The sequence below is a fragment of the Phalacrocorax aristotelis genome, chromosome 27, assembly GCF_949628215.1.
Source record: "Phalacrocorax aristotelis chromosome 27, bGulAri2.1, whole genome shotgun sequence".
NCBI classification, from domain to species: Eukaryota; Metazoa; Chordata; class Aves; order Suliformes; family Phalacrocoracidae; genus Phalacrocorax; species Phalacrocorax aristotelis.
Genome location: NC_134302.1, coordinates 49,981 through 71,756, shown reverse-complemented (window position 1 = coordinate 71,756; position 21,776 = coordinate 49,981). Strand labels below are relative to the sequence as shown.

At 49.3% G+C, this 21,776-nt stretch overlaps 1 protein-coding gene across 8 annotated transcripts in view; it reads right to left on the bottom strand.

Moving 5' to 3' along the window:
* The window catches only part of LOC142048789 (leucine-rich repeat and fibronectin type III domain-containing protein 1-like protein), a 54,411-nt gene extending 33,389 nt beyond the window's left edge, over positions 1–21,022 (bottom strand). The window contains exons 1-4 of one of the 8 annotated variants that reach the window (XM_075075982.1): positions 20,836–20,904; positions 13,373–13,407; positions 11,961–12,083; positions 10,138–10,935 (exon numbers count right to left, since the gene is read on the bottom strand). In XM_075075982.1, coding sequence (XP_074932083.1) covers positions 10,138–10,199 — 62 coding nt within the window. In that variant the 5' untranslated portion in view covers positions 10,200–10,935; positions 11,961–12,083; positions 13,373–13,407; positions 20,836–20,904. Of the gene's footprint in view, positions 1–9,830; positions 9,932–10,027; positions 11,445–11,960; positions 12,308–13,372; positions 13,408–20,835 lie in introns of those variants that run through there. The other 7 variants (XM_075075990.1, XM_075075981.1, XM_075075985.1 and 4 more) reach the window with 7 other exon arrangements.
* Positions 21,023–21,776: the final 754 nt, after the last annotated feature.

Below are 21,776 nucleotides of genomic sequence, written 5' to 3'. Positions count from 1 at the left end.
TGAAATTCAGCGCCCCGCCAGGTATCGCGTGGAAGAACAGCATTTCTGTTTGGCAGCAAAACTAGACCAAAAATCCCCAAAAATCCAGGAGCGCTGGCCTAGTTAAAATGCCGCACCTATTTAACGGAAAATAAATCATACTCGAGATCTCTGCAAAGCTGGTTTCTAGCGAAGCCCAAGAGTTATATAAAATGCCCCAAGAGTTATAAAACTGTGAAGTTACGAGTAGGATTAATAATTGGATGCTTGCTGAGTGCTGCTTTTAAAAACAATACTAAAAGAGATACCAAGCAATGAGATTTTAGTGCTTGTTGCAGGCAACAAAACCTTTGCTTTCCCACCGGCGGACAGAGCCATTTACCACATCACAACGCAGCAAGACAGATACACTTCTATTTACGGACCCTGGAAGTTGGTTTCCTACTGCCTCACCTCATTTTGCATACGACCCCGGCAATTTAGTAAGTGATTTTGTTAGTTTTACGCTACTAGAGAATTAAAGAGCTCTCCAGGAGAACACAGACACGCCAGAAACTGGAGGAAACCTCCAATACCTCATCGTTACGGGGCGGGGCTGGTGGAAACCTCGGTTCTAGACATCTACAGCCTATTAATAACCAAAAACTGTGAGGTGAGGTTGTCCAAAAGCAAGAGGCAACTGCCAACTATCACCCCAACCCCTGTGGGCTGCAGAGTCAGGTCCTGCAGGTCTTACAGGGTTCACTGAAATACGTGACCGCATTGGTCCTTTCCGTTTTCTTGGGGGAGGGGGTGTCCAGACAACCTGAAGAGTCCTGAGATGAAAGGAGGAAATTTCCATCCTAAAAAAAAAAAAAAAAAAAAAAAAAAAAGAATCCCAAAAAAGCTGCTGACATCCTCCTGCGACGGCTTCGCATCAGGGGGTTTTGTGCCCTTCATCTCTTGCCTTGGTTTAGAGTTTTACCGGTATTGTGAGTTCACCGCAAGGTTAATTAGTGCCAAGACGCCACCGCCGGGGATCGTTAGCATGGACGCACGAAGAGTCGTAATTCTGAACCTACTTTTGGCCGTATTGCAGCTCCCTGACGCCGAACGACCGGTATATATTTTTTAATTGCAACATAACTCTGACATTTCACCATTAAGCGGATGCAGAGAGGGTTGTCGTGAGGCAACAGCTAGATGGCAACATAAACCACAGCCACAGGGAAGTTAAGAAATGCTGAGGAATTTTGAAACCTCTTTAAAAAAAAAGAAAACCCCTGTTGGTCTCAAAACTCCTGACAAATCTGAACAGGGTGGCACGTAGCTGAAGCCTTTTTGGAGTCTGACAGGCAGTTTAATCGCCTTTTTAAAGAAGCCAATGAACTGCTGTAGGTGGGAAGAGTAAGTTTGGAACAACTGAGCAGCAGAATTTAAAGCCCAAGATTCAGAACAACAAGACCAGGACAATAAGGAAGGAGGGAAGACTCCTGAATACTAATAATAATGATAGCAATAATAATAATAATATATATTAATAATAATATATAAGATCCCCTCATTGGTTGGTTTAACCAATTTAACCTTAATTAAAGGGAAGAAAACAAGGTAGGAAGCAAAGTCTCGGGATGCCTTAAGCAGACCAACTTCTCCACGTCTAGGCTGGGCAACGAGACTAACGTGAATACTGATCACAGCAAGGATGAAGGCGCCGGAGCACCACCCTTCCCACAGCACCTCTCTGGCTCACGGAGAGGGGAGTGCGCTGTACCCCCGCCGAGCTCACGGAATCATCACCTCAGTAGTTCAAAAATTGTATTTGTTCATTGTTTTCGAACCTACGGAGGCCATGATAAATCACCTTGGCGTCACGGTTTGAACGATGCAGCTCATTAAGTCAGCAGGAGACGTGCGGCGTGCAGCATTTCCCTTCTTGTGAACAAGCCAAGCAAACACAAACCACGAGTCACCTACAAAAAAATGACCGTTATCTCCAAGACCACATTCAGGGGGAAAGAGTTATCCCGTGACCAACAGAATGGAGTTTGTCCTTCGGGCTTCCAAGACCACAGGCCAAACACCTGCACGTTCTCCTTGCTAATTCTTGAAAAGGTATATTTCATTTTGCTGTCGGCTGCTAATATTTGGTCTGTGCTATCCACCGTACCCGGGTAGGTGGGATTCACAAGATGCGTAGGCTATAAAGGCTGTCCCTAGGCTTGTGACGGCTCTGGAGGTCCAAAGGATCCGGACTCTAACTCTATTACAAGGATTAAAATGAAGCAAGAAAACTCACACAAAGCAAATCCTTCGACTGCCAGTGAGAAAAGTCAAATGTTTCGGGTGAAGAGTTCGTAAGAGCTTGAGCAAAATACACTGGGGTTTTGAGGTCCACAGTGGGACGAGATTACGGAGGAATTAATTAGCACCAGAGGTGATTTCCTCTCCAAAATCATACTCAAATCCAGAAATAGTTTGCACTGAGGCATCCTTTGTGAGCACCATAAAAGATTTAATACAGGCAAAGTAAACCAACAGAATTAGGGTGCTTTTGAACCAAAATAATGACTTCCTTCCAAAACTCTTCTCTCGGAGACAAAACAGCCCAAGCGCATGAAGAGAATCAAAAATCATGGAGAAAGCGTCGGCGATGGTCAGCACCTCACGAAGCTTCCCCTGACGGTTGCGCGCCCTCAAGACTCAACGCTCCGTTGGTACGTGGTCTTCAGACCTACTGCCCTTGATCTGCTGCAGCCCTGCTAAGACGTTTCTGGTTTTTACTGTCTTCTACTTTGGTAAGCAGTATTTCCCCAAGTTTTACAGGCGTGGAGGAAAACGTCCGCCTGTCAAAGTAGATAATCCCGAGAAGCAAGGATGAAATTAGGGGACAGCTAGAGAAATGGGCTCCTGATATTAAAAGTTTGGATTCTTAAGTCTTTCACAGCCAGCAGGTTGCTCGAGGATCTGTTAAGATAAGATTTTCTGGACACAACCCGTAGAAACTTGCACTGAGATTGATTAAAGAGAAATCTCCGACTGTAGGAGTACGTAGGTGCTCGAGTCCCGCATGTGGCACAGGTATTTATTCCCCGTCCCTGCTCGGATGGAAAAAAGCCCGGGTTAATCTTCCGCGCTGCCCTAACCTTGTTTTATCTTCGGTGCCTGTCTCCTCGGCGCCTTTCGCGCACACGTAAGCAGAACCTCGCGGCACTATCAAAATAAGTAATAATAGCATAGCTTGGTAAGGGAGCAAGTTGTACTGAATTAGTCTGAAGGCTTATGTCTCAATGAGGAAAAATAAAGTAGCTACGATTTTAAGATCAGACCTTTTCGTCACATCTTTTAGTCTCTCAAATTCAGCTCTCGGAAAACCAGGGGCTAAGTACTCTGGCTTAAGGGAAAAAAAAACCTTTGTTTGAAGTTTTCATGGATGGAACAGTTTATCTTCTGAATTGTTTCTGGCAGGGACCCCACGGCTGGTACTATGCCCAGTGCAAACAGAACAACAGAAAAACAAAATCCCAGCGGGAATTTTAGGACCTGCACACTTAGACTTAATAAACGGCTGCACTGCTCCAGTAAATCTAGGTTACTGCTGTAGTTCTAATTGTACCGAATATCTCCTAAACGTCATCTATCTTCTAGCAGCGTCCTTCCCTAAAAAATGCACATGGCACAACAGTAATAAAAACAAATCCCTGTGGCTAAGAGTCAGAGGAGTTGACAGCTCAGGCCTAACAAACTAAGCTTAACTCTGCAAGCGACAGGTGTTTAAAAAGCCTGGGGACGAGCATTTGTCTGAAATGCAAAAAGCAACTGCAGCCACCGCCTAATTGACTGCAGGCTTCGCAGAAACACCGCAAGAAGTCATCCACTCTCGAGATCCCCAGCGGACCCTAGTTTAAGCCTGACCTAGCTAAGAAAAACCTCCAACGTGAAGTCATCCAAGACACAGCTCGCTCAAGACTCCTCTCCTGCGCACGGACTACTAAGTTCAGATGGATTTGCTTGGAAGCCGAGCGCCTGCTGCGCGTGCAAGGCGATTGCTATCACGCCTCCGAAACCCAAAGGCCAGGCGTCGCCTGGGGGAGAGACACCAGCGCAGCTTTGCTCCTTTTAGCTAAGGCTTTACTCGGCGCGCGTAACCGAAGCTGCATCTCGAACCCGCTGCTCGGTGTCGCGCAAGCCACGTCTTTCTTGCAGCGAGAAAGAAATCATCCCTCCGTTGAGCAGCGCTTACACGTCGTCGGTTCCAGGAGCGTCACGTTAAATATCATACAGCCACGGGCAAGATGAATTATCTAAATACGATAATGGATTAACGATCCTGGAAGCAGAGGGTGGTTCAAAGGCCAGAGCGGGACAGAGAGACGCTCCCTTATCATTCTCTTTAGAGAAGCCTCCAAGTCACAGCTTTGACCAAAGCAAAGAAAATGGGTACGAAGCACTGAGGTCACGATTTGCAACTCGCGGCGTATAATTACTGCAGCTGAAGAGGGCAAGGACAGGAGCGCACGGAGAGGGCAAAGCAACGGCCCTGGAGCGCCTGGAGGGTGCTACAGCTGAAGGATGCTCATTAAATGGGGAGAGATGCCGTAGGGCAGAACGCGCTGAGCGTAGCAAACCCACACCTGACCTCTCGGCACATAACCCACGCCGAGCAGGCAAGTCCACGCCGAGCAGGCGAGTCCACGCCGAGCAGGCGAGCCCCCGTCACGAGCCCCTGTCACAGGCGGCCGTTGCCAGAAAGCACTTGGGGATGTTCTGCTATTTTCCTGTAGTGCGAAATGACCCCTCAGCTCACAGCCAGGTGCTAATTTGGGATCGCAAGTGCTGCTTTAACACATGAAAAGCACTATCCAGGCTGCAATCCTATGAAATTACTGTGGAGAGGGCTCATTAAGAGCCCTTTAGCAAGTTCTCCGGATCTCACGTAAATGATTATATCACCTTGAGCAGTGTTAATGAAACCCTTGAAGTAAAATTCTTCTGTTCTCCCAGGCAGGGAAAAGGGTGCATCAGGTAAAGCTAAATCCTTTCTCTTTATCATTTAAGGGCATGTCAGTTCGCCAAACCACCTGCAACGATGACGAATGAGCCATTTAGGTCCTTGACCATCTCCCTCGCCACCGTGGTATCCGATGAAGCCTGCCCTGGGGTGGCGAGGCAAAACCAAGGTCTCTTCCAGGCCCACGTTTTTGTGACGAGTGCTACCTGCTGGGGTTGACCGGGCTGCCTCAAAATGGAAAGACTGCACAGTTTTGATAAACATCATAAATCTGGCAAGCTCGCACGCTTCCTCTGAATAAACACCATGACAAACTGCTGCATCATCTGGCCGTCTCTCAACACATCGCTGTAGGGCATCACAGTTTATCCTTGTTCTGCCGACACGCACGCCCCCCACCCCCCACCCCCCCAAAAAAAAAAAAAATCTCTGAAGCGGTTTAAAATCGGCACATCCTAAGCAGAAAATGAATCAGAAGACAAACCAGGAGGCTGCCCGAGCGTACGTGATGTGCGCCAAGGTAAGCCTGGGCTGTCGGCGTGTGTGTCAGCATCAGCAAGCACAGCATCCCTCCATGGCAAATGGAGGGGAGGAGTCCTGGGGCACTGGGGGGGGGGGAATAAATAAATAAATACAAATCACTGCAATAAAGGAGGAAAGAAAACCAAAAAGAGGTGCCTATGGAAGCAAATACCTCCATAGGATAGTCATCCCGGCACTTGCCAGGAGATATTGCCCAAGCCAGGGCTGCGCGTAAGGTCCGCTCGGTCTGAATTCCCAGCAAACCCACTGAAGGCATCTTCAGCGATTCTCTCTCCATTCAGCCCCAAAACACTCGCTTTTTCTCCTCTTCCTTCGCCATCTGGGTGGGTGAGTAATGTCCCGTTATTGAATAATAATACAGCTTCTAGCACAGAGAATAAACAAATACTTTTCTTCTGGTTTATTGACTGTGCTTCCCCTAATCAAGGCTGGATTTTAGGTTGTCTAACACGTTAAATATTTTCTTTACAAATTTCATGTTTTTAAGACGTAGGGAAAAGTGGAATATGAATTAAATGCCTGTCAAAGCACAATCAAAAGAAAAAAATATTAAAAAAAAGACAAAAAGCTGCTGGGGAATGACCGCTCAATTTGTGACTTACAGCAATGGTTTACTTTTCATTCTGAAAAAGGAAAGGGAAGAGCACGCCGCGCAGAGGTGCCATAATCCACAGCACGCTGCCTTCACAAGAGCGCAAGCTATTTAATCTGAATTACATTCCTAGTAGATTATTTAAACTGCACTTAATCCTCGTGTGAACACTTTTAATCCCAGTTTAAATGGCTGCAAATCAGGATTAGCCAACTCCACTCATCTACAATGACTGAACGCGTTTTAATTCTGAACAAAATCATCCGCTCGGGGATTTATTTTGCTTTAACTCCCTCAAAGTTAAAGCCAATTAGTTAAAGCCACACAGCTGTTGGTTTAAAAAGAAAAATAAAGTGACCACAGAAAACATCTAACCTCTATGGGAACCGCTGTGCATTGCCTGGCTGTGAAAGCTGGCGTAGAGGAGGACAAGTTTGAGTCAAAAGAAGCAGCTCTGCCTTCCCACCTCTGCTTTTCATACACCGCCGGTGTCAAAGCTACCAACGCCTTCCAAATCCCTGGTGCATTAACCCAGTGGGGACCTTTATTCCCATCTACCCCATTAAAACCCCAAACGTCGCCGTTCTCGTATGCCGGCACGCAAATCGACTCAGTCGAGTCATTCCCAAAGCCACCGGAGAGCTCTGGAAAATCCTAGCGTGTTTTGATAAGCAACTGTGCTAGAGAAACCCCCTGAAGAGGATCCAAAGCCAGCCACGCTCGCTACCGTCATCGTTCAGCCAGGAAAGGCTCGGAGGGGTGACATGCGCGTGCTGCGGAGACCCCGCGTGCACACACACACACCCCCACCCAACTCGGCCGTCTGAGCACCCTGGCGTTGGACGGCTCTTGTGGCAAAGCCACGCGGGGCGCCGAGCCATCGCGCCGGCGGGACGGCAGCCAGGAGAGCTGGCTCAGACATCTACGGAGGCGAAAGCAGCCCCTCTTGCTCTGCGCATCTCAACGGAAGACCACGGAAGGGGACGGTGTCCCAAACCCTTGAGCGGCTTCACGGAACACCGCCAGGTCTGTCAATCCCCTACCAGCCTTGGGACGGCCTCGGAGCCCACGTTCCAGCCCCACCTTCCCCACGGATGGCAATCCTCACGCCTCCTTTGTTTTAAAGCTTCTCCCAAGGCGCGGTTTTGCATCTTGGGGCGCGAGTCATCCCGAGCCACCTCTCGGGTGGCAACAGCCGCCTCGGGGAGCTGGCACGTGTTGCACCGTGGCCAGCTGGGCGAGCTGGCGGCTCTCAGGCAGCTCTACAAGCACCATTAGCTACTTCGACTATTTCCTTTTCCACAGAGCCTAAGACATGCTGTTACCCTACACTTACCACCGTAACACCTCAAACACTTGCAGGAAGCGCGTTGTACCACTGAAAAGCGTCATGTTTTTGTTCCTTTCCCTTCCACGCCAGGAAAGAAGCACGCTGGATTTTGTTTGCAAGCTTGTGTCAAGCTTTGTTAGTCTCTGCAGCTAACGACAGCATCGCTGGGTCCCAGCTAGGGATTTATGTCCCCCCCACCCCGCTCAGAAATCATCCTGCTTCAAAGGTTAAAAAAAAAAAAACAAAAAAAACCCACCTTGACAGAAGAATCCTAGGGCTGATTTTTTGCAGCAATAGCCACCCAAATGCTGTGAGAAAATGTATTGGAAAGGAAAAAAAAAAAGGGAAAAAATGCAAAAAGCAAAAAAAAAAAGAGGCAGAAAATTATAAAAGGAGAAAAAAAAAATAGGAAATACATTTTAATCCCTTGAATTCCCTCAGACATTTTACTGAGGGACGCAGATGCAAACTAGAACCACGTAGTATAAACATATATTCTGCAAGATTTTAATTATAATACAATAAACATGTAAAAAAAAAACTGCGTTGACAGTCTCTTTTTCAGGACTATTTGATAAATAGGTGTTTTATAGGCACAATTTTAGAGGTTCATTTTAACACCATCTAAAAGGCAGCAACTATTACATTACATGGCAGTCGCTGGTGAATCAGCTTTTGTAAAAACCTTTGCAAACAGCTGAAAGGAAAGAAAATGAGACAGAGAAAGAACGACTATTATGCACGCAAGAAAGCAAGTTTAAAAGATGCAGCATATATCAGGAAAGGCATTACCATCCTCTTGTTAAATTCAAATAAGCTTTGAGATGCAGAGAGGTCTTTTTTCCAAAAGCACCCCGACAAAGGCAAATAGCTCCTGATAGAGCTTAAGCCACAGAGAAAATGTAAATGTGAAAAGCAGACCTGAAAGTCTAGGCACGACCTTATCTCTCCGAGCATTTTAGGGCAGGATTATATTCCAGTTAGTAAAAAGTAATGAAAACTGGGACGCTGAGATTTACCCGTACTCGGGCAGAAGCTTCTTGATGCCCCAGGGTTGCCGCGTCTGACCGAATTAGCCGCCTTTCAACATCCAGAATCCTCTTGAACCGACCTGATTGTCAAAGCGACAATCTTCCCCAGACTGTGGCTGGTAAACCTTGTCCCAATCCCCCCCCCCCCCCCCCAAAAAAAAAAAAAAACCAAAGTGCCTTTTTTTCCAGCGGGTTAAAACTTGTGTGCGGGAAAAAAACTTCCTCTGCGGCTTTTGTCGGGCTGCACGACAGCGCGGCGTGACCCGCGGCGAATTTACTCGGTCCTAGCTTTGCCTTGTTGCTTTTAGTCTTTCCAAACCCTCCTTGTGCCGTTGTTAATCCCGATTTTCTGCTAAGCACCCGTAGCCCGTACCGGATCCCAGTCGCTGCCTTTGCCGAGCAAAGCAGCCTCTTCCACTTCTCCTGCTTTCACGAGGTCCCTTAGCACGCCCGAAGAGCTGAAGCGGCTTTCCCACGGCTACTGGAAACCCAGGGAAGCAACGAACCGTGCAGAAGCTTCCCCAAGCCTTGACCCCACCGGAGCCGTCTCCGAGCCCACACCTCCGCCACCGGCGCTCACGGACGGCTGCTTCACGCCCAAGAGCCGCCAACGAACTCCTCCTATGCGAGTTTTGCCCAAAGCCGATCAACCCCAGAGAGAAAATCTGATTTCTGCGTAATTAATAGACTCTGTAACCCATCACTCGTGGCGCCTGTGGGCTGCCTCAATTCCTCCAACACCGCAGCGCGAAAGGCTGGAGGCTGAGGACATTTAAGTGCATTTTGATAAACACTCTGGCCTCTTCCCCAGGTGCTGACACTTCTGGCCTTAATAGTGTTATCACCTTAATAGTGTTTGGATTTATTTCTGACCCAGTCATAAGATGGGGGGGGAAGGTGCGGCAGCAGCTCACAGCAGCCAGTCCAGAGGTCTCTCTCCTGTTCCTCCTCCACCAGACACGGATATTTTTCAAATTATTCCTGCAAACCACCAGAAAGCCCGGCTGTCCTCGGGTCTGCGGGGTAGGATTGACTCCCAGTGCTTTCCAGGCACGGCGCATGTTCCTTTTGGGAATACTACATGCACATGTGTGTCCCTGGAGTCTGCGAGGAAACCTCCAGAGGAAACAGAGGAAATTTCCTGCTAAACGTGCACAAAACCGCCCATCCCATAAGCACAAAGCAGCAACAAGCCCCACAGATCTCATCGGGCCGACATATATCCATATAAAATAAATCCTTTTCCCAGCTACATACTGTGTAACCACAGGAAAAGCCACTCTAACTATCCAAACCTCCATCTGCCCTTCTCCACACCACCCACACAAGCTATTTGCATATTTATCACGTATTTATAGAGCGCACCTCAGTGGGATGCTCCATGTGCCACCAACATACGCGTCCTTGTGGTCTCCAAGTCTACGCGTCCTTGGGCGCCACACCAGGCCCACCCACACGCCAGAACCCTGCAAAAAGCCACGATAAAGGCACTTGCAGAGGAAATATTACCGGGCTCCCTCCCAGAATGCAAAATATTTAGCGTATCTCGCCATAAAACTGACCGTGTGTGCCGATGCCTGTTATTTCCTCCCATGGCGTGCCGTCAGGCCGTACAATCTGCGAGCTGTATATTTAATTGGGTCTCTGGCTGCGTGGTCCAAGAGCTGCTTACCTTTCAATATCGAATTTTGCTGAGAAAACAAAACGTTGTGACGTCTCGTTTGCTATAACCATTTTCACAGACGGCAGAATAAATGGACAAAAATCATTTAACGACCACGCTCTGCTTCAGTGGAGTGGTGTGAAGGCAACCACGAGAGCCTCCCCTGAAAAAATTCAGCTCCGTCCCCTTTCTTTGGTCTTGCAGCGGCAGAGGTCGTTCCCATTTGCCTTCACCACCCGTTCTGAGGCATCGCCGCTGGCTTGGCCCCTGCGGTAGCCCTGGTAAATCCATGAACCACGCCGGGCAGCGAAGCACGGACGCTCCAAGGCCTCCAAGCAAAAGGACGAAGCTTTAAAGATCCACTTTGACACTCCGTAGGTGACGTTTTGTTCTTCTAGCGCCATGGCGGTGTAGAAGCCACCCAGATCCCAAACAAGTTTGCAAGATCTTATATAGCCACCTGCAGGAATCTCACACAGTCACTGCTCAGGGACCAAGGACTTCAACCTCTTCCCTTTCCTCCTCCCGTCAACTCAGAAATGAAGCGCATTCAGGCCAGAATTTGCTGAAAGACAGAGATTCTCCAAAGAACACAAGGACATCCAAGCAGCCTTAGTTCCTTGCAAATTGGAGTAGGGAGGTCTGAGTGGGAGCAAGATCTCCCGCAAGACCTCATATTACCAGAGGCAAGGAACACTTCTTCACCAGCACAGCTCCAGCATCCCCAGCGGAGCACAGCATTGGAGAAGTCGGAACGGTCTCCGAGCAAGCTGGAAAACATCTCCGTCAGGCACAGAGCCGCTCATGCTGTAAATTCACAGAAGTGCAGCTGCATTAGCACAGCCCTGCACCCAAGGTTAATTATTTCTGGCTCCATCAGGGCTGATTCACCCCCAGTGGCACGCTGACACAGCTGAACTTGGCTTCAGAAATAACTCTGAGGTTTCTGCAGCCCGCGGAACGTACCTGGAGCGGCTTTACTGGCTTTAAGGCAGCGTGTGAACTGTTAAAGCCGAGCTTAGCTCATTCCTCCTTAAAAGAAAGGCTACGTGCCTGGACGCAGGCAGCTCCCAGGCCCCTCCAGGGAAAGATACAGCCTACCCTCCGGTTGCCACAGCTGCAAAGTTAAGCAGCTTATGTAGGACAGATGCAGATATAGCTAAACCCCGCCCAACACTAAAAAAAAAAACCACCACACAGACACAGGAAAAAAAAACCTAAAACAAACAAACAAAAAAAATCCCTGCAAACAGAAAAATGCACCAAAGAGAAAAAAAAACACCAAAAACCAACCCAACCCAAAACCCACCACATGAACAACCACATCCTCACAAAGAAGAGAAAAAGAACAAGAGGCACCCCTCCCCCCAAAAAAACCCCCACCCCAGCAAATCAGAAGCATGGCAAGGACTCTTGTTTTCATTCTTCACAGGGGCTGATCTACATTTTAAAGCAAAAAAAAAAAAAACTTCAAACGGATCAAGCCACTGATTCTTGCAGATATTCCCAAGCGGGTCCTTCCCACCCCCCCCCCCCGATCCAGCTCCCACCATTCCCACCCTTGTCTGAGTAAAGCACGGATCCTGAATTCTTCTCTCCAACCTCGCGGCCGCTCCTTGTCGTCTCCAGCTCGTTTTTAGGGGGTTTTATCCCCCTGCAAAATAACAACCGCGGCGGCCCGCGGAGCAACTCCGGCAGAGAAAGGCACCGCTTAAGGGGTGAATATACAAGTAACGTATATAACATCTGTGGCACAAAAGCAGATTTCACTCCCAGTTAAGCGAAGGAGGAGGAATAAGACCCCTAAACGCCACTTGAACAATTCACAGTACCTTCGTCTTCGGCATCCTCCACTTTTCCGCCCATCTTAGCTAAATACTTGACTGAAATCTGTACGTTTGCCAAAGAACTCCCCGTCAGCGCTCATCGCTCTGCTAATTAGTAAGGTGTGGGTGCTAAACTGGAAGTTCAGGGGAAGAAATTATGAGATTAGCCAACAGGAATGAGTTCAGGAACTGCAGACAGCCCGGCGCTATTATAAAAATATTCCTAGAAAAGGCAGTTTATTTCAGAGACAACCAAGGATCGCTCGCTTATGTTAAAGCAGGAAAAGCACCCGGTTTCACTCCCTTTTCCCATCGTGGCTCCTTTAATAGCACCACTGATTTCCTCTGCTTGGGTATGATTAGTCAGGGGGTTGGGGAACCCCCTTGTTTTCTCTGATGGAATGTAATTTGCAATTCAGATCTTAGTTACGGTGACTCAAGGAAGAATGTTTTCATTTTAAAAAAAAAAAAAAAAAAGAGGACAATTGGAGGAAGGAAACAAATTCAGGGCTTCAAAGTGATAATGAATTAAACCTCCACAAGCTGCAGGTTGAGGAAACCCTTCAGCTACCTTGAAATAGGAGCCGTGTCATAAAGAACCAAAGCCTTGCCAAGCCTTCTCCCCCTTTTCTTTAGATGCTCTTTTTTTTTTTCCCCTTTAAGAAGAGTAATTTCGGGGCAGCACATCCAGCCAAGCAACCCTGTGACCTGGGGAGACGTCCAGAAAAAGAGGCAAGATTCAATAAATCACATGCTGTCGATCAGTCATCCTAAAAAAGATAACGAAAGAAAACTATTTCAGGGGTAAAACCTGACTTAAAGACAAACACTCAGACCTGCGCTGCGGTAAACTGAGCATTTGGTGAAGCGTTAAGGCAAAAATGAGTATTTTTGAACAGCTCCAAATATTTACGCATGGTGCCGCGCCCTGCTCGTAGCCACCCGTAAAGCAAGAAAACGGGCGGTTTTGGAAGGTTTCATTCAAGAAGGAGAAGCAAGTAAAAGCCAGAAGGTTAAAAAAGAGCTGCAAGAAAAGGCAACAGCTTTCCCAGCGTTGCACAACAGCCACAAAGGCCCCTCTCCTGCTCGTCCCGGCCAACAACGGGTCAACACCGCGGTCAAGCGACTTCCTTCAAAGCGAGGCAGAAGCGGCCACAAGCTCTTCTTTTTTTTTTTTTCCCCCCCCCCCCCCCCCCCCATGAATAAGGGCAGTTCATTTTGGCACGGGAATCCCAACACAAAAATGCTGCGCTGTTCCTCATTCTCATGCAAATATCCCTCGGAAATACAAAACCAGGGGGAACCCGCGCACACACGCATCCAGCCCTAGGGCAACCCTCTATTCAAGGGAATTCAAAGGATTAAGTAGCTGTGTTTCAGAGGGAAGCACTCGTCCTAAAAAGAAACAGAAACCTTACCATTTAGTTGCTTATTGGTGCTCTGGCAGCTCAACCTGAGAAGAGAACAGCCACAAATTCAATCTCTACATCAATCTACGCAAAACCCTCCTGAAATCAGGCTGATTTAGCCAACCGAGCCCACACCTTTGATGCAAAAAAGAAAAAAACCACCCCAAAACCAATCATATGAAACTAAGAACGCACACTTTGGGCTTAATATAATACAGGAAGGCAGCACTAAGCAGGCACAAACACCGACGACTTAATGCTGATGACCTGGTTTTGCGTTGCTTGCGCGTATCGCGTCTCACAACAGGAAAAATAAGAACAGAAGGAAAACGTGCCGTCACGGCAAAATCTCTGTAATGATCTCGGGGTGCCACGCCATAACGCTGTTCTAGGGTTCCTCTCCTTCGCTGATGGCATAAACCTTACGGGGGAACTCGGGGAAAGGGATCTGCTCCCAGGTGAATTGGCGAGTCGGTAATTTCAGACCCAGAAATGGCTTCTAATTACAGTGGGAGAAGGGGGGGGGGGGGGGGGAGAGAAAGAAAGCTAAATAATCTGGCTTCTTTTGGAAATGCCAAGAGGCTCCGTTCGCTCCTGAAGCCGCCACAAGCCTGGTCGGGTTGAAAGGGCGAGTCCAAACAACATGTCCACCTTATCCTCTGTACATTTAAAACGTATTTCAAGGGAAAGGAGGAGCGAGCTCTGCCCTTTTATGTTACTTAGTGATTTTTATACAGTAGCTAATGACGACTCAAAGCGTTTGTAACCCACTTTTCACAAAGAACATATGAATCTCGGTGTTTCACGTGTACGTCAACCCTCAAGCAAGCTCCTATTAGCACAAAAAAAAAAAAAAACAAACCCAAAATTCAACTTCCTCTTAAATCCCAGCTCTGGTTTAATGAATAATTAGAAGCTATGAAAATAATCTACCTCTGGTAGATGGAAGAGCCTTCCTCAAGACAGCACTACCCCCAAGCCCTTTGATGGGTAGTGCGAAGCTCTACATACCACCATTGATCCTACCCAGCTCATTTTTCAGTTTAAAGGTTTAAAGAAAGAAAAAAAAATGGAAATTACATTGCTCTGAGAACCCTCCTCTAATTAAAAAAAGCATCCCTGACAGGCCATCAGCGGAACAAGAACCACTCAAAGCACCCTCGCTGTTTCAGGCGTCTTCGGCAGGAAGGGAACCCGCGCTCTCTCGCACCGAGAAGGGGGTTTGCGCGTATTTTAGCCTCGGCAGCAGCTGAGCAGGGCAGGCGGCAGCATCACCCGTGGCTATTTCCGAATTCATGGGAACGTCACCCGGCGAACCCGTGCCAGGAACCGTGCTTCGTTCCAGCTGGAAACGAAGAGCGATTCCGCACCTCCAGTCTCTCGTGGCGGTTAAACAGAGGGAGTAGAAAGAAATAGGTTCCATTCTAGCAACAAGTCCAAATAGATCAGCGTTTTAAAACCACAAAGAGGAGGAAATATGCGGTTGTTCGACCTTGCTGGTTTTCACAGCAAGGAAATGCCTGCGAGCCCTCGACGGAGGGAGCCTGTTGCCCTTTCGCTGCTGAACTTCGCAGCTCCCAAAGGACGCTCGGCTGCTTTGCAACCATCGCAGGCCCCCTGCCAAGCGGCGGTGGCCTTTCCTTGCAGGGTCTTCTCCTAGAAAACAACCTTCCTTACTTCCAGGCACAACAAGGCAGCGGATCCAAGGCTCGCAGAAGACTATCAGCAGGTGCCAAATAGCATTTTCTCCACCCTTTTTTTTCAGGTTTAACCAATACACACGGCAAGGCTTGTGCTCATAACCAGAACAGTTTTAACTACACCTACGCGCGGTATTTTGCAGGCAGATTAGGGCTCACGCTCCCCGTGTTACCCATCGAAAGGACACGAACCGGCTTCCCAGCAGGAGCCACCAGCTGTGGTTGAGGCAAGCCTAGCCCCAGCCAGCACCGCGCTTGGGGACACCGTTTGTCACACCAGGTTGAGTTTATGGTCATGTAGTTACACGACCTCCTGTCCAGACTTGGCTTGCAACCAGCACGGACAGGCAAACGCGCTGCAAAAGCCACGTCCCTTATTTATTAAGCAGAAATATAAAAGCCAAGCACAGCGAGAAAACGCTACTGTTTGAACAGCTGTTAAACAGCGAATCCACAGAATAATTTCGGTCGGAATAGGACCTCCAAAGCTTATCTAGTCCGACCTCCAACTCATGCTTCTTTCAGGCTTCAATCAGGACCTGAACTGATAGGCTAAGTCCAAACCATTTTCAAAGACAGGAAAACAAGAAGGAAGCCTTTTCTGAACATAGATTATTTTGCCAGATGACCTTTAAGTAAGCCGGCAACACAAGTAGAGGGACTTCAGCACAAACATAGAAGGTCTTCCAATATGAAAGCCACGCTGCACCTTCCAGCTTAGTCTTGCATATATATATATTTTTATATAAATTCAAAGCAGAAGTCACGTCACCTTTTTACTGTGACACGCACAAACAGACACCGATTCCCACAGAAACATCCCTCCTCGGAGCATTTCGAGACACGCATCTCCGCGCCAACACGCGTTTCATTCACCGTTTGTCCACCCCGGTGAGCCGATCTGCCTGGTGCTTGAAATCAAGTCGCTGACTTTGCTAAACCGGACCCCAGAAGATATTTTCCAATCAATACACCTTATTTTCATCACAGCCGGGGCTCCCAGCATTCATCCCAGAAAAAAGACGGGCAGATGCACCTCCAAAAGACAAAGCGTATCTATCTAAGAGTTGATTTCACCTCACGTTAGATACCAAAAATTAAGACCTCTCAGCGGCGTGAGCACAAGCGATTAACTCTTTTAGTATAGCAATTTAAAAGCTTTTTCTTTTTTTTTTATGAACAGGCTGCCTGTCTGTCTCCCTCCCACCTCCTACCACTTCCACCCCTCCCCGCGACTCCAGAACTTCCCAACCCCTGAAGCTCAAAGGCAAGCGGAGGTCAGCGTTACCTGCACCCTCTAAAGACCAGCGCAGCAAGAAATAGCAAACTTGCCGTGTCCAGCCTGCTCCGATATTGCCAAGATTTTGAGTCACAAAGTCACGTACAATTGCTTTGATAAACTTAAAGGTGAGAATCGTACAAAGGTACCACAAAATGCTTCTTTTCGGTACAATATGAAGGTCACGCTTGCATGCGGCTTAAACAAGCTGCTAACCCTGGGCAAGACTGAAGTTGAACAGAAACATCCCACTTTTAAGCCTGGGTTAAACCGGTTGGGTGTCATGGAGCATCCGTAAGACTATTAATAATTCAGCTTTGACTAAGAAAAGCGAAAGCACAAAGAGCAGAGAAAGGAGGAGATACTGGGTTTTTGCAGGATTGCGCTCAGTGCACATGACAGGGCTCAGCAGAGGTTCAGTGATCCTTGAAATTTGTCTGGAAGTGTGATTGTTACTGATTAGAAAAGAATATGCACATATTTCAAAGGCGCTGTGCTTCATGGTGAACTCCCGTCACTCTGGGGCTAAGCGTTGCCAGCTTTCCCAGGCTAATTGCTCTTCTAGCAAAGGACACGGAGTTCAGCATTGGATCAGAGAAGTGGAGATTCTCTGTTACAAATAAATAAAATAATAAAAAAAATTATTTGGAGGTCACAAAGAGTTTTCCTTTGTCCAGTATTTCCCACTGCAACAAAATTCCCTTTATTCAATCCACGGAAATTACATGAGTGAAAAACCTTTCATGCAGATGACAGTGATTTCCCCCACACGCACCCTTTTTCAAAAATAAATTCAACGAGAAACATCCGCTGCGACTTCACGCTCTCTGCTCCAGGCAACCTACGAGCAGGCTGGAAAACAAAAAATACCTGGAAAAAAAAAATTAATCCCAGTTTTGGACCGGTGAACGGCCTGTGAACCCCAAGAGATGCGTTCGCCTTGCAACCATCTTCCAGAAGCCTGATTTTTACCCCTTCTAAGGGAGAACCAACACACGAACCCTTCCCAGGACGGGTCAACAGCAACAGCAGGAGCAACGAGCGAGAATCCGGCTGCAACCAAGTGGAGCTCAAGCAGCAAATCAAATATGACTTGGCCCATCACCAATGAAGTTGACCTTCATCTCAACCACGACCATCGTTACCTAAAACTCTGCTGTCCTGGGGACCAGGGAGCAGTCGAGGCACGCACACACGCTTTCTCCCTCCATCTCTTACATCATCCCAAGGCTCCGACCAAACAAGGAGCCCCCCTGCATCATCCTTATCCGCCTGCTCAGCGTCTCCTTGCAGCGCCCCAACCTGGGCGGCATGGAAAGTATTGGGAAAAAATAATCTCTATATCCAGTCATTTAATACCTAAACAATTCAAGCAAATTACACAGGTTGTTTTTTTTTAATAAAGGAGGGAGGAACCTGATCAGCCTGATGGGCCAAGGAACTGTCAACATAGCATTTCATTGACAGTCTGTAGGAAAACCCACTCCAAACGCCCACCACCAGCACAGGCAAGAAGAGCTGGTTGAAAAGGATGGGAAAATATTGAAGCTCCCTGCATGTTTTTTGAATCTTCCAATAAAAATTAAAAAAAGACATTTTTGCAAGAAAGACAAAAAAAAAAAAAAAAACACAAAAATCCAGGAGTTAAGACAGGGAAATTTTCAGTAAATTCCATTTTTGGGGAAAAAAAGACAAAAAGAAAAACAAAAACCACCAGAAGTCTGTGGTTTCTCCCCTTCCTCCGTACCAGGAGCTTCAGCCATGAAGGTTCTTTTTCTCAGAGTGGTGGAAAAGGGCTGATTTGGAACAAACCTCCCTGTGGACAAACTCTTCCCTCCAAAGGAGGGACGTTGGTGGGTACAAACGCTTCCTTTTCAAAGCTAAAATTAAGATATCCAAAAAGAACCTCTGTTTTGGAGAGAAACCGAAACCTTCGGCCACCAAGAAGGCCAAGATGCGATAAGACACGTGACGCACGCATAGTCCGTGCTTCTTTGGGAGCACGTTTCTCCGACGCAACCCACCCCATCCATGTCACTGCCAGGGATGGCAGAACCTGCTCTACCCGAGGAGAAACTCTTGCTCGAGGCCAACAAGAGAGTTAAATATGCCGCTTCTGCCTTGCCTGCGGGAGCCAACGCCAACTGAGCTTCGGGCTACAAACCCGCTAATTTAGCCTTCAAACAAGGCGCCGCGCAAAGTTCCTGGCACCGATAGCACAGCACCCCTGGAGACCTTTGTCTTGCAGCCACCCAGGCCCTTTGTCAGGTCTACAGGGGACCCTGGTGCCAAAGGACACACTGGAGGCTCCCCCTTGCCCTGCGGGCCAGGATCACAGATCTCTTTCTAAGAGGCGGTTCTCCACCCTCACGAGCTGGATGCGAGAACCGTTTGGGTGGAGTTTTCTGGCAGCGGGGGAGACGAGACGATCGTAATAGCGCTTCTTCTAACCCAACAGTTTCCCCCACGCCGATGAACCCACATTAAACGCCTCATTTGGAGCAAGAACAAGAACTCCACGGCGCGCAACCGCCAGCTCCGACCTGCAAACTGGAAGGGCAATCATTGCGAGACAACCCGCCGGCAGGAGCGCCTTCCCAAGGATGCCCGTAACTCATCGTCACGCGCCCGCCAGCTCCAAGTAGGGCATCACCCCCCGCGGCAACAAGGAGCATCCTGAACACGCCGCTGGTTTCCAGCGGAAAACGTTGAACACGAGCATTGGCGACGCCAACAACGGGCCTTTTTCCACCTTGTTCCGCTACAAGCGTGAGGTTATAACACAATACCCACTCCTAAAAACATCCCGACGGCTCTAAAAAGAGCACAGATCTACCAGCCCTAGAGTATCCATGCAAAGCCCAGGTTGGGGATGAGATTTCCCTCCCCAGGAAATCACGGGTCCCAGAGTACGGCAGCTCCGTCCCCACGTGCGCATCGCCAAAGCCAGGCGCGGACTGGGCCCTCTCGCGGTAAGCGCAGCAAGCGAGCGCTGCGCCGGAGAAAAACCCTCCAGCCGTGGCATCAGGCAAGCCGGTAGGGAGCAGAAAGAAAATGCTGCACTGCCTGCGGCGACGCTGACAATCTCAGAGTCATCCGGGCTACCAACCTGGAAAATCATATGGAAGATTAAAAACATATAATTTCTTCCTAAATTATGAAAAGGTGGGGGGGAGGGCGGGAAATAATGGCCAGTTGCTTGTGAGTTATGATCAGCCAGGCACATTAAAAAATTGGCAGCCACTCTCCGCTGCTGCCTTTTGTTGTGTTTTTTTTTTTTTAAAGACTGTAGAAGGTATTTTTAAGGTTTAAAAATAAAGTACCCTACATGCTTATAGCAAGAGTTTTCACTCATAAAACCTCCAGCTGCAGAATGAAAAAAAAAATATATAGATTCAGCTGTGATAAAAGATTTTTGGAGCTCTTTAAGAGCAAAATCTTCCTTTGCTAAAATACAGCCCCATTTTCAAACTGATTTTCTGGGTAAGGAGGCCCCTGATTCCAGCTCCCCGGCATGCCGTCGGGGGAGCCTTCCTCCTCTCAGAGCAAATTCAGTCCAGCTCCACAGTCTATGCAGTCTTTTCGCTATTTCAATTGCGGAGAATCACCTTAGCCGGTCTCAATGACAACGCCGTCACCCCCGAGACAACGCTACCCGCTCCTCCAGCTGTAGTGTCAGTCACTCCACGCCAGAGAGCAAACGAGCCTAAAGGGTTGTGTCGCTCCGATGGTAACGGCTGCGATCGCCAGCTCGCCGTGGCCTTCTACGCCCCTCCGCAACACGCCGTCCTCGGGCCGTACCACCGCGTAAAGGACACGCCGCCCTCGAGACCCTGCGAAAAAATGAGGCTTGCAAACCCAGCGGGGGTACGTTGCCATCCCGCTACCTCTTCCAGAAGGGAAAAGAAGACAAATAATGGAAAAGCAAGATGAAAGGACCGGTAACCATCGTTTCAACGCCTCCAAACTGTTCGCTAGGAGCCCTTCTGCCCTGTAAAAATCCACTCCGGCCACCTGCGCTTGGAATTCGGCGGCTCAAGCCGCATCCTCACGGATCGGTGCCTGCAACGGTAAGGGTGGATCCTACCTCTCTCTTTGGGGCGAAGCGTTAAACCCGAGCACGGCGGCGGGAGGCTCGTCTGACAATGACACTGCAATTTATCAAGAACTGTTCAGGGGAGGGGGTGGGGGGGGATAATAAATCACAAAACCATCGCGCTGAGCTGGACCTCTCGTGTTATTCTTACCCTACGTGACGCTGAGAGGGTTAAAAGCCAGAAAGTCCGGAGGACAAATATTAGGGGGGTGGGAGCGCCCGTGCTCCGCTAGTGATGCTCGGGTGCGGCGGTGGGTGGAGGAGGATGGGGGGCACCGGTGCCCCCCGCTCCACCGCGGCTCCATCCCCGCCCCCCCCCCCCCCGCATCGTGTCGGCCCCCGCAAACCCCCTCCCACGCCCGCGGAACCCCCCCCCCCACCCCGCCCCCCCGCTCACCTCTCCCACGGCGAGCCTAGAGGGGCGGCGCGCCCCGCACCGCTCCCCCGCCGTCCATGGCCGGTCGCGTTCCAGCCCCGCCGTTCCCCGCACCGGCGGAGCAACGCGCACCGGCGGAGCCGGGCGGAGGAGCCGCTGCCGCAGGGGCCGCCCCGCCCCGGCTCCGCGCAGCGGCGGAGGATGAGGAGGAGGAGGAGGAGGAGGAGGACGGTGGTGGTGAGGAGGAGGAGGAGGCGCATCCCGCCCCGCCCTACGGCCGCAGCCCCGGTGCGGCGACCGAGGAGGGGAGACGCGGTACCCAGCGGCTCGGTACCCCCCAGAGCATCCTGCTCCTCGGCGGTCGGAGCACGTCGGCACCCCCCGGGACCACCCCGGTGATGGACACCCCCCCTCCCCCCGCAGGGGGGGCTGAGGAATTAGGATTGTCTGTTAATTAGTTGTCAATCACAAGGGTCTCACAGCTGCTTTTTATGTAAAAAAAAAAAAAAAAGGAAATAAAAGGTAAAGGCAGGGATAAGTGCCTTCATTTGGTGCCGGTGATGTCCAGGTCAGGCTAGTGGGAGCTGGTCTGTTTTTCCAAGTAACAAGGCATCTTCTGTCCAGAGAAGGGCAGCGGGGCTGGGGCAGGGTCTGGAGCACAAGTGTGCTGGGGGGCGGCTGAGGGAGCTGGGGGGGTTTAGCCTGGAGAAGAGGGGGCTGAGGGGAGCCCTTCTCGCTCTCTGCAGCTGCCTGAGAGGGGCTGGAGTGAGGGGGGGGTCAGTCTCTGCTCCCAAGGAACTAAGCCATAGGATGAGAGAAAACGGCCTCCAGTTGCGTTGGGGAGGTTTAAATTGGAGATTAGGGAATATTTCTTCCCTGCAAGAGTGGCCAAGCACTGGCAGAGGCTGCCCAGAGAGGTGGGGGAGTCGCCATCCCTGGGGGCATTCAAAAAACCTGTAGAC